At 39.0% G+C, this 14,469-nt stretch overlaps 1 protein-coding gene across 1 annotated transcript in view; it reads right to left on the reverse strand.

Moving 5' to 3' along the window:
- Positions 1 to 396: 396 nt before the first annotated feature.
- LOC140235193 (C-1-tetrahydrofolate synthase, cytoplasmic-like) overlaps positions 397 to 14,469 on the reverse strand; it is a 36,054-nt gene continuing 21,981 nt past the window's right edge. The window contains 11 exon segments of the mRNA XM_072315230.1: positions 397 to 3,002; positions 4,568 to 4,828; positions 6,678 to 6,855; positions 7,509 to 7,651; positions 10,446 to 10,585; positions 11,012 to 11,123; positions 11,774 to 12,060; positions 12,405 to 12,507; positions 12,843 to 13,025; positions 13,435 to 13,618; positions 14,145 to 14,374. Of these exon segments, the coding sequence (XP_072171331.1) occupies positions 2,913 to 3,002; positions 4,568 to 4,828; positions 6,678 to 6,855; positions 7,509 to 7,651; positions 10,446 to 10,585; positions 11,012 to 11,123; positions 11,774 to 12,060; positions 12,405 to 12,507; positions 12,843 to 13,025; positions 13,435 to 13,618; positions 14,145 to 14,374 (1,911 nt within the window). The 3' untranslated portion in view covers positions 397 to 2,912.

Here is a 14,469-nt window from a genome sequence, read left to right on the forward strand (position 1 = left end):
TATAGAAGCCTTTGTTACGTCATAAACCCTCAGCTGCACGGCGCGCCTCGCCCTAGCAGAAACTGGAGCACGCTTTTAGTGCACGCATGCAAAGCTCAAATATACGCGCAGCCTGAACTCCCAAGTTCATTGACCCTACCTGCCAAAATATCAAAATTCCTTTATAAATTCCAAAAAAAATTCTCGGATCACTACCAAAAGTTAATTGTTTCTTGTGTCATTCTCAACCTTTCCTGCAAGTTTCATCTAAATCCGTGCACAACTTGAGTTATTTTGCACACGGACAAACAAACGAACGAACGAACAAACCAACGGTAACGAAAACATAACCTCCTCCCTTGGCGGAGGTAATGAATGCAGACACAACAAATACACACTTGCTCCAGTAAGTTTTCTTCTTTCAACATTTTCTTCATAGACTTTATTTTCAATGAACAAAATAGCTTTCTTGATGCAATGCATTTTCAATGAACAAAATAAGCTTTCTTGATGCAATGCATCTGCAGTGTATTCATTCACAAAACATAATAAACTATACATTGACATAATTTTCAAATACATTGTACATGTAGATATTCGTAACACACAAAAAAGAAAACATTACACATTACTTTGTGCAAATTGTATTTGACCACATGAAATGTTCACATTGACTTCCATGACAAGAAAATTACCAACATTATTATTCTTTTTTTAATGTTAATCCTCCCATACATAAGTGCTGATAAGTAGAATAGACAATTATTTTACAGAAGCAATTATTTCAAATTAAACAATGTTCCATGTGAATAGAATATAATACAACTACTGATAAATAATCATGTCATTTAATTTCAATCAATCACCTTTTTTTCCCCCCACAGGAAGTGTTTTCTCAATAATCAGTACACCCTGTAAATTTAATTTCAGTTCCTCTCATTCTTCGCTAAGCCAATCAGTCACACTCCTGCCTCTCTTGTGGCAGAAAATCCGATGGACAGGCACAGTCAGCAAACAGCTTTCCTACATTTATAGGTAGACACCATGCATCATAGTGGATCAAGACATCGTGTGGAAAAGATAAGCATGCAGGGGTTTGCTTTGTGTCTTTGCAGTTATACTGCCCTCCGGGTTTACAAATTTCAAGTACCATTGCTTGTTTGTTTATTTTTTTTTTTATTATTCTGCTTTAAAAGTTTGCCCTTACTTGGTATATGATCTGCATACAGAGAACAAAACATAATAATGCCATTACAAAGATAATATAGAAGTCTAAGCAATGCTGGTGTGTAAAATCATGGTAAAATCAAGGGAAATCCATCTCCCAGGTGTGTATAATACAATGTTAGCAGGTCAGATCCTTGGGTAGCGTTCCTTTTTGTAACATACCGTGCCTCCCTGGGTGTTTGGCCTGAAGTTTTTAATTTCACAGACTCGGCCTCGCTGCAGTAAACTGCCCATGAGATTGGAAAAGGAAATGCAGGCGAGGTCACATGGCTAGACTTGAAGGCAAAATCTATCGTGACTTCACTATATTCAATGACTATTATCTGGCCTGAAGCGACTTTAAGATCCATACAAGTTTCCAAGATATTCTGTGTAGGCACCCCTGGAAGCGAATAATCTAATACAAATACACACACACAAAAAAAAAAAAACCAAAACAACACCATGGTCGCCAGGACCTCTGATTTTACTGCATTTCAAACAGCTCCTTGTGAGCAAATTTGTTATAAAGGGGTTTCCCTTTATTTTACACTGATAATGATGCTTCTAATGATGACATGTCCACTTTGATGTTGAGTGACTTATCTTCCACTAATATACTACAAAATGTATATGTCTTTGCAACAATAGCTTGTGTAGCATCTTGGCACTGTTTGGCACAGCTTTGAAGACCTACCACTTAGTAAAGCAGTATTTGACTGAAACAGCCTTTGTCTGAACAAGCCCTCGTGGATTTCTTCAGCATTTTGACGAGGTATTTTGATGATTTCATGAACCTCACGTTTCCCTTCAATTTTTGCAGAGAATGTACTATAACAACCTAAATAACCTAGCAACATGTTGAATACAAAATTTTGATGTGCAATATCAAAACCGAGAATGTATTACTATGCATTCGTTAGCCAACACACTGTCCATGGTCAAAAAAAAAAAATAAAAAAAGGGAAAAATAACACACACACCTTTGATATAGCCCAATAGTTATTATCCAGATTCTACTTTGGTAGTACCGAAAGGATTTCCATTATTCCAAATTACAAAATCATGTCTTCGAAACTCTGTTACTCTCTTACTCATACTCTAATACTCTCTCAATAGGGACAATGATTTTTGTAAAACCAAGAACATTGCCTGAGTAGTACAAAAGAAGAATAAAAACAGAAATGATGGAATGCTATCAAAGTGTCCACTTTCTGTGTCTTTGCCAAATTAAAACCATATTGCGCGACTGATGCTTGCACGAAATAATTTGACAGAAAAATCCTCTGATGCTCTGCTTTCAATATTCCTTGTACAAATGTGGGCCATGTACTTTTATGTGTCACAGAATGCCTAACATTACACAAAACAAACATAATGTCAGCGGCACCCCCTAATGCAGGGCCCAGATTAATCACACACTTTGATGTTTGAGTTGATCAAATTCTTTTTCTTTCATCGATCAAACGATCCTGATGATTTATATAGCCACGTTTCTGATGCCAGTCTATTGTACTTGTTTGCAACACAAAACGTTAACCTCATGTCATTTCTTTTGTCTATAGGCAGGTTTAAGCACACACATTATAATGGGAAACTTATGCCCAAATTTATACAAAAATATCCATCCAGGAATAGAAATGTGTATTCACGTTTCTGGGAGAAAGGAAAAAAAAAAGTACCGTGGTTGTGACCTCCAAACATTTCAGTCAACAATTCCAGGATCCTTAGAAGAGTCCATAAATTGTCTCGGTTTCTGAGTCGATGTCGATGTCGTAGAAGCATGGTCTTGTGGGAAGGCCGGGCATGGTGCTCATCTATTGAAGAAGATAAAATAAGTTTGATAGTAATACCAATGGAAAACAAAGAGTAACAGTGACTTCAGAAGAGTATTAGGGTCAGTGGACAAGGATGGACATCCCAATTCAGAAATTACATTTGAATTCTCATTTCTATTGATCGTTTTGTTCTGCTTATTTTTTTCTATCAGTCATAAAATAAGAGGTTGTAAATCAATTCGACAAATTAGCAGGAGTGCAAACTTTTCAGAACTACAGTGTAAATGTGTCAAGCTTTTTACCAGTCGTGTCCAACAACACTGACCATTGCCAGTGTGTGGCAATATTGCAATGGTTTAAACCAATTGGTCACTCACTGTGCTGGCTTGAACAGTAAAAGTGACTGCCAGCAAGATTTCAAGGACAAACGAGACCGCCAGCAAGATTTCAAGGACAAACGAGACACTAAAAAAACTCTCATGATCGCACTTTCAGATAATGTGATACCATAGCAACTACTTATATAGTACAGATGTTTCACTCACTGTCATATCTCATACATGCTTTCTATCCAATGCTGACATGACCTCCAAACAGTAAACAAACTACAAATGATATTCTGTTTGAAATTACCAATCCTCCTCCTCTGCCCCCCCCCCCATCTCTCTAATTGTTCTTTCCCCTCCAATCTCAACATGTCTTATCTACTCCTCCATTTCTTACTCTTTGTTCTTTCCTCTTTCTCACATCAAAACTACCTTTCAGTTTTTCATCTAAACTATTTCTGTGCATGCTTTGACACGCATCCAATTATCAAGGGCCCAAGATATACAGGCTATGCTTTTGATTTAGGTCCCCCACTTTTGTTCTAATTTCTATTTTGTATTACCATTTGTTCCTAAATTATACATCTTGACTATTGTTTACGTCACATAAAACTAGATGTCATTGTATTGTAATAATTATTGTAATGCATGAAATTTGTTTCTTTGTTTTTGTGAACATGAGGTGGAAGTAAGTTCAAATCAGTCAATCAGTCAAGCATGTATGTACATTGCTACATCTTGAATTCTGTTGACAATGAGTCTGTGTGTTACAGAGTGCGCACAGATACCACAGCTGTGCTCAGCAGTGCAGCTGTACTCGGTTTACGCTGCCTTTTAACCTGTTGAGGATGGACTGATAGCTAAGAGAAAAATCATGTGTACTCACTCTAAAACTGAGATAATTTTGTCTATATCCCATTCACATCCGGGCATAACAGAACATTGGATATGTTTGCGAACATTTTACACATATACACATCAGAAGAGGTGTTTGTGCATTCCCTTTTCAGTCGGGACCCATACAATGTCCCAGTTTGAATATCCCAATACTGCAGGTATGACCCTATACAGGTAACTCCTGTTACAACAAACTCCTCAGGACCAGCAGTGTTCTTTTGTTATGTCGAAAGTTTGTTATAACCAAAAAAATCAAGTATATAAAGATATATGAATAATAATTTGGGGACCTAAATTTATACTTTGTTGTAACAAAATTGCATTAGAACAGGAGCACTCTGTAGGTAGCATATATATATCATGTGAAGCACAATGACTTACAGTGCCAACCAGTGGGTAGAGGAATCCTGCTCCCACGCTGGCCCTCACATCTCTGATCGGAAGCTTGAAGCCGATGGGGGTGCCCTTCAGGCTGGGGTCGTGGGACAGGGACAGATGCGTCTTGGCCATGCAGATGGGCAGGTCGTTGAACCCCTGGCTGCGATAACGGTCAATCTTCTTCTGGGCCTCCTCGGACAGCTCAATGTCATCAGCACCATAGATCTTCTTAGCGATCGTGGCAATTTTCTCCTCGATGGGTCTCTGTGCACGAGTATTGCAATGATTCGGGTGATATCAAACTTCATGGAATACGAGATTCAAGAACAGATGTTTTTGTGGAATATGGTTTCTGTGCTAAAATGGCGGCACTGATCCATAGTTACTTCTCTGCATACATCAGGAGGCAAAAATACTAGATTCTCTGACTACATTTACTAACCACTATATATGCCATACAGTTAAACTCGCATAAGTCGATCTTCTCGGGACTGAGCAAAACACATCGACTTAGGCGAGTTTCGACTTGTGCGTAAGTCGAAAAAAATCGACTTACAGTTACACCACGCATACACGTGTATAATGTACATGTATGTTGTCTACTTTGGAGCTGAGAGCTGGAGCGGTGTGCCCGATATTTGCCCTTCAGCAAGACGCTTTATCCACATTGAATATTACCGTTATTCATTTCCAAAATTAAGAGCAAACATCTGACATTTATTCTAGCATCTTATGGAGCCGATTGTTACCGCTGTTCATTTCCAAAACTGAAGGCAAACATCGGGCTTTTTTGTTGTTGTTATTGGTACGGCGTGCGTTTTTGGTGACCACGGTCGCATATTAACCATTCGCGAAATCGTGATACGATTCGCGAAAAGACTCCGCTAAGTATATAAGGCATATACATCGCAGCGGCTACACTCGGCAGAGGCGATACGTCGTCCTTTCACCAGGTCTGGGTAACGGAAACCAAAATCTCGCGTGAGTTCTTGCGTTACTACCGTTAATGTCAACGAAACATCGTTAATTTGCACTTGGGATCGTTACTCATCGTTACTACAAACGTTAATTTTCCCGATCGTTAGTTTGCGTTAATAACGATTCAGGTGAAACGGCTTGCGTAAATGAAACGTTAATGTTTTTAACGCAAAGTCTCTTTTGGTACTGTATGTAAACAAAAACTGGCGTCTCATGATTTTGACAATGATTTATTACACAATAAAATCTTATTCGACTTAGGCAAGGTGAATTCAATGGTTTTTCCGTGAAAGTGTTCTTGGAATTTCATCGACTTAGGCGAGTATTCGACTTAAAAAATTCGACTTGTGAGTGAATTAATACACGTAAGTCAATGGGGAAAAATCGGGACTTTTTAAAATCTTCGACTTACGCGATTATTCGACATATGCGACGTCGACTTAGGCGAGTTTAACTGTATTTACAGGCATATTCTTGAAATCAGAACTTGCCAGACAATTGTGTGCATGCATGCTTAAGGATCTCTTTAAGAACCAGAGAAAAGGAATATAAAATAAATTTTATCCCTTTTTCAAAGAAAAATTAATTCTATCCCTTTTTCAAAGAAAAGAATCAAGCAAATTCCCACCCTGGAGATGATACTCATAGATTGCATTTCTGTTACCGGAGCCACAAGTTTCTTGAGTTGTTAATTCTGCTGTGAATTTGTGAGGGACACTGGTAAACTTGGCCACAAAACGCTCTTCAGTGTTCCATCAACATTAATGATGTGTAATTTGTTTAGACAGTGCACAAAATAGCTGACAACAGTTAATATGTAGTTGACAAAGTGATAGCAAAAACAAAACAAAAACAACAGTGGCAACAAAAGGCCCCCACCTACTCGTTTTTTAGAGACCTGTTATTCAAATAGATACAACTTTCTTTTTCTTTTCTCTCCTCCCCCCCCCCCCCCCCCCCCCCAGGTCAAGAGTCGTGTTCTACATGTTGGTAATATTTTATTGTACATCCAAGCTGGATACCATGCATCATTCTATTCTGTTATATCTAATGTATTTTGTCATTGAGAAGTATGAAAATAGATTGAAATGAAATATGAAATGATATAACAAAAGTGCAGACAGACAGGACTTACATCCAGCTCATAAAGGAAGTTGAATTCACTGGGCTGGTAGCACGCTCTCTCCACAGCCTTGGCCAGTTCCACTGCCCCAGCTCCACCGAGGGCCCAGTGGTTGGACACCACAGCATCATAGGCTCCACACTCCTTGGACAGATGCTGAAGAAGGGCCAACTCATTTGGTGTGTCTGAGCTGAGGTACACAAAGATATTAGATTACAAAACATTTGTAACACTAAAGGTCAACTCCTAGTGTGTATTGTGTTCTTTTAAGTCCTCTTAGTCATAAGCACAAGTATCAAATGGATGTGGAAAAAAAAAATCACACTGGAAATTCATTTCTTGACACATTGTAAAGTGTTATATCAATAAAATTTTCTAAACGAGTTGATTCTTTACACATGGTAATTAAACATATGATCATACAGTTAAAAAAAAATTGGGACTGTGAAATATTTACAACTGATTTTTAAACATTCTATGATACACTTTTCAATAATATAACAAAGAAGTTAACTTTCTACATAAATCATTCCAACAATTAAACCGAATACTTCATGATCAGTATAAACTACATTCTGTTAACTCTCACTGGACAGGTAAAGTCGACGTCTTTAATATAATGTAGGAAATGTTATTTCAAGAGAATGTCGCACTCACACTTTGTTAAAAAATGGTATATCATCCATTTAAACTCCACCTTTTGTACATTGTTGATGCCTTCTTTACTCAAGCAGATTAAAACATGAAATTAACGATCATTACTCATTAAAACCATCTACTACATTAATCCACATCTAAACATCTCAATAAAAGTTTTTTTAAAAACACACGGTTGTTTCTTACGCAAACTGGTTGATGGCCACTACGCATGGGACTCCAAAATACTTGGTGTTTTCAATCTGTTTCCGGAGGTTGCAGAAACCTTTCTCCAGCAGCTCCAGGTTTTCCTGGCTGTATTCTGGAGCAAGCGGCTTTCCAGCAGTCACCTGTAGGATTTAAGAAATGGAATACATAGTATTAATCATCTGTCGCTTCCTAATCAAAGACTAAAGTGTGTGCATGTGTGGGGAAGGAGGGGGATGCATTAACATTGTCATAAATCTCATTCTACTGTACGTGCTGGGTTTTAAGCATTTTTGTTTTCTTTTTCATACTTAAAACTGTGAAAGATTACTATGTTGGGCAAATGCCTATAAAAAATAATAAAAGGATTCATTTAAGGACGTTCCTCAATTGAGTTTGTGCGCATCCTAGCTGTGCAGGTTGGCAGTGACGTAATTAAGAGCGTAGCAGCGCACGCGAGTGTGATGAGCTGAGCTAGCTGAGCTGAGCAGCTGCTAGTAGATCGAGCTAGAGTGTGGTACGTACGGATACCCGACAGCTCCCCAACGCGGCCGCACTGGGTGGCCTCGCTCGGCTCGCGTGCCCACTGTAGCGTTACAATCTGTACGTACTACGCAAAGTTTAGCGGTCTGAGCTGCATTAGGATGGTCATGGTAGCACAACACTGATCGACGGAATCGGAAAGCTTGGAAGTGGAACTGAGCTATTTCCATTTTCAGTCCAGAGATCAGTTTTGTGACATTCAGTTCATTATCTGTTCATCAACATGGTCAAGTCGAGCGCTAAGGTACCTAGGTATAGGGCCTATAAGCCCTAGTCGGGGACTACTAGTCTACTAGACTAGGTGTTAAAAATAATAACAACAACAACAACACAAACATATGACACATTCATCTTTAGGTCTAACAACTAAAACAATCCGAGTATCTCTGTTAAAATCTAAATTAGATCCAAACTTGCCATTACTAATACAAAATATTGTGTGTTTTTTTAATTTTTGGTTACAAAATACAAGGGCACGTAAGTATTATCAAACAAGTATTTATCACTTTCACCATTCAGATATTAATCTTTGATTACCAAATCTGGTGTAACAAAAAGAGAATCAAAGAATTTTTTTTTCGGGGGGGGGGGGGGGATACTCAAGGTACATCCTCATAGTTTACAACACGCAGTTACCAACCACTGCAACAACCAACACATGCAATCTACAATCACCGTCATTATATCAAGATTTGTTTTTCCTTTGGAGGACCGTCAGACTAATGCCAAAACTCCCATTTTCCTTATATTTATTCTTCTTCCTCCATTATCACTTTCTGCACATGGTTACAGCAAGTGGGTAAAACAAACAAACAAGCATGTCAATGTGGAGTTTTTCACGCTTGCGTCCACATAATATCATTATGGCTTAGTACGGGAAATAATAACAAAAACGCACATGGACCTTCCTTTCTGGATATATTTTCACCATATGACTGCAACTATGACACTTTTTTTTTTTTTTTTAAAGAAAATGGGGTTTTGAGTGAGCCGCATGAGATTTATGCATCCTAGCAGGGTATATCCATGCATTTGTTCCTGGCCAGATTTGGGGGTCTTACGATGATTTCTGTCGCAAGGAGGCTCTGCTAGCACCAAAACGAGCACATGAACCCCCCCATTTTTACAATTGTTCTGCATTAAGTAACCCTTCTTCTACAATTTGATAAAGCTTCGTAAAAATAACATGGGTTTTGATTGAACAGCATCACATTCATGAACCCCATCTTATCAGGGCACCCACGATAGGTTCCTGACCAGATTTTGGGGTCCTAGGATGATTTCTATCATATGGGGGTGCTGCTAGCACAAAAACAAGCACATGAACCCCCACTTTTTGTTTTTCTGGAATTAGTAAGCCTTCTTCTATAATTTGGTCAAGTTTCGTGAATATGACATGGGTTTTGAATGTACAACATAAGTTTTATGAACCCACCCTGTCAGGGCATCCCCGCATAGGTTCCTGACCAGATTTTGGGGACTTACGATGATATATGTCGCATGGGAGCACTGCTAGCACAAAAACTACCACATGAACCCCCACTTTTTATTGTTTTTCTGGAATTAGTAAGCCTTTTCCTACAATTTGGTCAAGTTTCGTGAAAATGACATGGGTTTTGAATGTACAGCATAAGTTTTATGAACCTTGTCCTTTAGCTCATCCCTAACAGAAAACGTTGATGAGAAGGATTTGAGAGATTTCGGTGTTTTCTACCGCATGAGGGCGCTGCTTGCTCAAGAATGAGAGTGTTAACCTTCACTTTAAAACCTTTTCCTCGTTTTGGGTACCTTTTTCAGCAATTCTTGCAAATTTGGAGAAAATAACGTGGATTTTGAAAGAATTATGGGGATTCAAGTTCGTCATTGCAGATTTTGTTGCCAATCATAGTCTTGATCCTGTAATGCTATCATTTTGGTACAGGACGGCAGATTTGTCATATTCTTCAAAGTCCCGTAGAAGAAAAACAAGCACATGAACCTATGGTTTTATCTACATATTTGGGCTTCGGATGGGTCAAAGTTACGCCATGGAAAGTTTGTTAAAATGACATGGACTTCACTTTAACTGAGGAACGTCCTTAAATACTTTTTTTCAATCAGTCACATCTGTGTGTATGAATAGCCTACTAGACACTTTTCTCTCCACAATAACACATGTCTATACAAAATGGAAAAAGGACAACAAACATGACTGTACAAATGGCAAATACAGCTTCCATCGTCTTGAAAAGTGAATTCCAATGGTACTGTTAATAGGGATATAATTAAGAAGTGTATTCCGTGAAATTTAGAAATTTACATTGAGCAATTTAAGAATTTTAAAATTCAGAATTTTGAAAGCTCAGAAATTTAAATGGGAGGCAGAAAACAGGTGACAATTATGTGTCCACTCACATTAGGTCCACCTCCATGCATCTTCAGGGCTCTGACTGTGGCCACAATCACACATGCGCTGGGTTTCAGGCCCGAGTAGCGGGTCTTGATGTCGAAGAACTTCTCCATGCCAATGTCAGATCCAAAGCCTGCTTCAGTAACTGGAAGAGAAGCATAAAACATAGGAGATTAAATATTGTGGTCACAGCACAGTCAACCGAAACCGATGTTAACTTCCCATTTGTGAGATACTCCTATATATACAGAGATTATTTTCATGTTTCTTTTATTATTTAACTGCTGAACTTTGAACGAATGTATCACAAATGATTTGCTTGTATTATCTATGCTTTGACAGCTTCAAAACTTTCTTCAAAACTTTCAAGTGGCTAGGCATTGCTGAAATTTTCTTGACTGTTATTCTGAAAATCTTCAATCATGGGTCTTTAATCTTTCATATCACAATTGACAGTCAGCCTCAGTGTGTAAAACACTGCAAAAGATTTTACGAGGAAGTGCCGCAATACCAGGTAGCACCGCTAAATCTCATGTGACCTTCCTGCATAATGACTACAAGGATGACTCACCAACAAATCCATGTTCTCCCACCAACTTGAGCGCTATTTTGTCCGCCAAGATGGACGAGTTTCCATGGGCGATGTTGGCAAACGGTCCAGCATGGACAAACACTGGGTTACCCTGAAAGAAATAGGTAAGCATTGATGAAACATCTAATATTTGATATATGACACAATGAATGTACAGGTTGATGAAAGTGAGAGTAACTTTAATGCACATTTTTTTTTTAATGTAAACTTAGATCCCCATGCTTTCTGAAAATTGCGTGGCTGTCTACGCTTCTGTGACATCCTTTCATTTCATTCATAAATGTTTGAACAAAAATATGAAATCCTTTCATACACAGATGGTAGGTTCATTTCAAATCATTTTCATTTACAAAAAAAAACAAACAAAAAAAACAAGCTTTGAAAAAAAAATGCAGCACTGGTACATTATATTGGTGTCGGGTACAAATAAAGATTTTATATCAACGCATTTTGAAAATTTGTAAAGACTAATTCAACAACACAATTTTTTTGCTTTTCTACAAAAAGTGGGTAATTCCGCATATCATGCTTCTATTATTACAAGAAATAAAAAAAAAAAAAACACATTAATCATAACCACTGCAATCATAATCATCATCACCATTATCAAAACCACCACAGTCACCATCATCATTTTCAACATTATCACCGTCACCATTACCATCAACATCAAAATGACATTACTATACCCAAAGTCATATACCAGTGTCATTGCAAACATCCCTTTTCAATCATCATTACCTCCAGAGTCTGCATGAGGTTCGGTTTGATGGCGTCCTTCATGAGCACTGTGAGGGCCCCGCCCAGACCGAGGTCGTCCGCCGTCACGGGCTCGCCCTGCTTGTTGCTGGCGACGACGATCTTGCCCAGGCGCTGGCGCATGTCGGCCAGGTTGTTAGTCAGGGCGAGAATGGCCATGATCTCGCTGGCCACCGTGATGTCGAACTGGGTCTCACGAGTGAAGCCCTTCTCGGTTGGGGACTGTCCGATGGTGATCTTGCGCAGGTAGCGGTCATTAGTGTCAACCACTGCAACATGGAAGCAGCATTATCAATAAGAATGATATCAAGTCATGCACTTATCCTTGCTTCTGCAAAAACAATATAGCACAAAGAAATTGAAAAAAATAAAAGGTTGGACCCACCTCTTATTAGGACCTCTTTGTTTCTTTTCCTCAAATAAACTTTAAATTCCTCTCAGAATTGTATGCTCTTTAATATTTCATATAAGAAGTTTCTAATTATCTCATAAAAAATTTAAACCTGAATTCCCAAGTCAACTGAAACTACGCTACACTTTTAAATTCTCACGTAGAATACATCAACATTAAATATAATAACTTTAGCGATTTGACAGAGACCAAAGGACTGACCTCGCTGCCATGTGATGGTTGAAATGTCGATGTCCAGACGGGCAAATCTGTGAATCTCCTCCTCAGTCAGGTCATCGGGATTTGTTTTGTCGATGCCAAGACGCTGGGGGGGGGGGGGGGTGGGAAGAAAAGTATGTTAGTTCAGAGGAACTCCAGTAAGTACAACTTTTTTCCACCTTCCCACAAAACACTTAGCATTTTTCATGACGATACAATTACTGCAGAAACCCAGTGTACAAACACACATGCTCTTTGTCTAAAACAAAACTTAAATGCACTCAAGACAATGAGCCGAAAGTTGAACACTTGCTGCCTAGCTACATGGGAAACACATTCATCATCATTATACATTGGGATTTAAGTTTGTCAATAGTCTGTTAGGTTCCAGCCATTGAAATTACAATTTACTGACATGAATATTCATGATAATTATCACACCTTCAGTCTGCCGAGCTGGATGTCGGAAAATGCACGCTGGCCCTTCTTGGTTGGCACAAGTCTGCCATACAGGGCAGAGTCCGTCTGGGTGGATTCGTGGAAGATCCTGGCATCAATGGCTGCAGCCAGGAGGTTGTTGGCTGCGGTGATGGCATGAATGTCCCCAGTCAGATGAAGATTAAACTAAACGAGAAATATGGGTAAAAAAAAAAAAAAAAAAGATTAAAAAAACATGATTTTCATATGTCATCAATGACAACCTTAATCTGAATACATCAGTCACATCAAAAATTATGGTTTAAAGGCCTCTCCTGGCATTCTGTAAGGGAGCAACAAAAATTTGATATCAAACAACTGCTTTTACAGTACCTCAAGATGCAGGTTGCTTTCTAAACGCACATTTACTGACTTTTGTCACTGGTGTTCTTCCTGTTATCTTGAGGGGATTGAAATCAGCACTTTGTGATTTTAAAGTTTGTTTCTTACATATCCACAGTTTTGTATTCATATTTTTTGTTTTAATTCATATAAAAGGAACCCAATCTCTGATGGACACACACTGATCAATAAATCAACGATTCCTCGTCTTCACCTCTTCCATGGGAATAACTTGTGCGTATCCGCCCCCAGCTGCCCCGCCCTTGATACCGAACGTCGGTCCCTGCGAGGGTTGACGGACGCAGGCAAACACATTCTTTCTGAGGTGGGATCCCAGGGCTTGCGTCAGGCCGATGGTGGTGGTACTCTTGCCTTCTCCCAGCGGGGTTGGGGTAATCCTAAGATCAAACATTAACACTGATTAAATATCATAGATCCAGATCAGCCACTACCGCCTAATTCTGCTGCTCCTTGCTCTTTAGAATTTAGACTGTAGATCCAAAAGCACATTGGCTACCAATGCTGCACAATTCACCAGAAACAGAGTGTTTCACAGACTTTTAAAAAAAAAATGACTTGATTCAGGACATATTTGAGATGATTTCTCTGCCAAATGACAAATCTTTGCAAATTACTTTATGATTTTTGCAGATTTAATGATTTATAATGGCTCCTTTCAATCTCGTCCAAGTACAGTATACTCAGTAAAATTCAGAGTTGCCAATTCCACGAAACAATAATTTCTGCAACAAAATTACTCCAGAAATCCTATGTTCCAATGATTCAATTCAGTTAAGTTTATTACCAAATACCATTCATTCCATGGTGTACGGACCATTTCCATTATACTCGATCGAAACAAAGTGTCAGCAGAGCTGTTTGAATTTTTTTTTTTTTTATTTGTGCATAATCCTGTCTACTCACCCCCCAACCACAATGTACTTTCCGGGCACCCTGTCCTTCAATCGGTCCAGGACCGTCAGAGATATCTTGGCCTTGGTCTTGCCATAGAAGTCAATTTCGCTGGGCAGGAGCTGCAGTTCCTGGGCCAGCTCAGAGACTTCCTTAGGCTTCTGGGCCCTGGAGACCTCAATGTCTGAGGGCACTGGGTCCTTCGGTCTGAGTGGGAGGTAGCGCATTTTCCACTGGTCACCCTACACCACAATGTGAAGAAATTGCAAATGCGATCAATAAAGGGAGTTTGGATGGTAATGCAACAGTTTCATTGACACAAGAAAAATATTATTGC

Source organism: Diadema setosum, chromosome 1, assembly GCF_964275005.1.
Source record: "Diadema setosum chromosome 1, eeDiaSeto1, whole genome shotgun sequence".
Classification (NCBI taxonomy): Eukaryota; Metazoa; Echinodermata; class Echinoidea; order Diadematoida; family Diadematidae; genus Diadema; species Diadema setosum.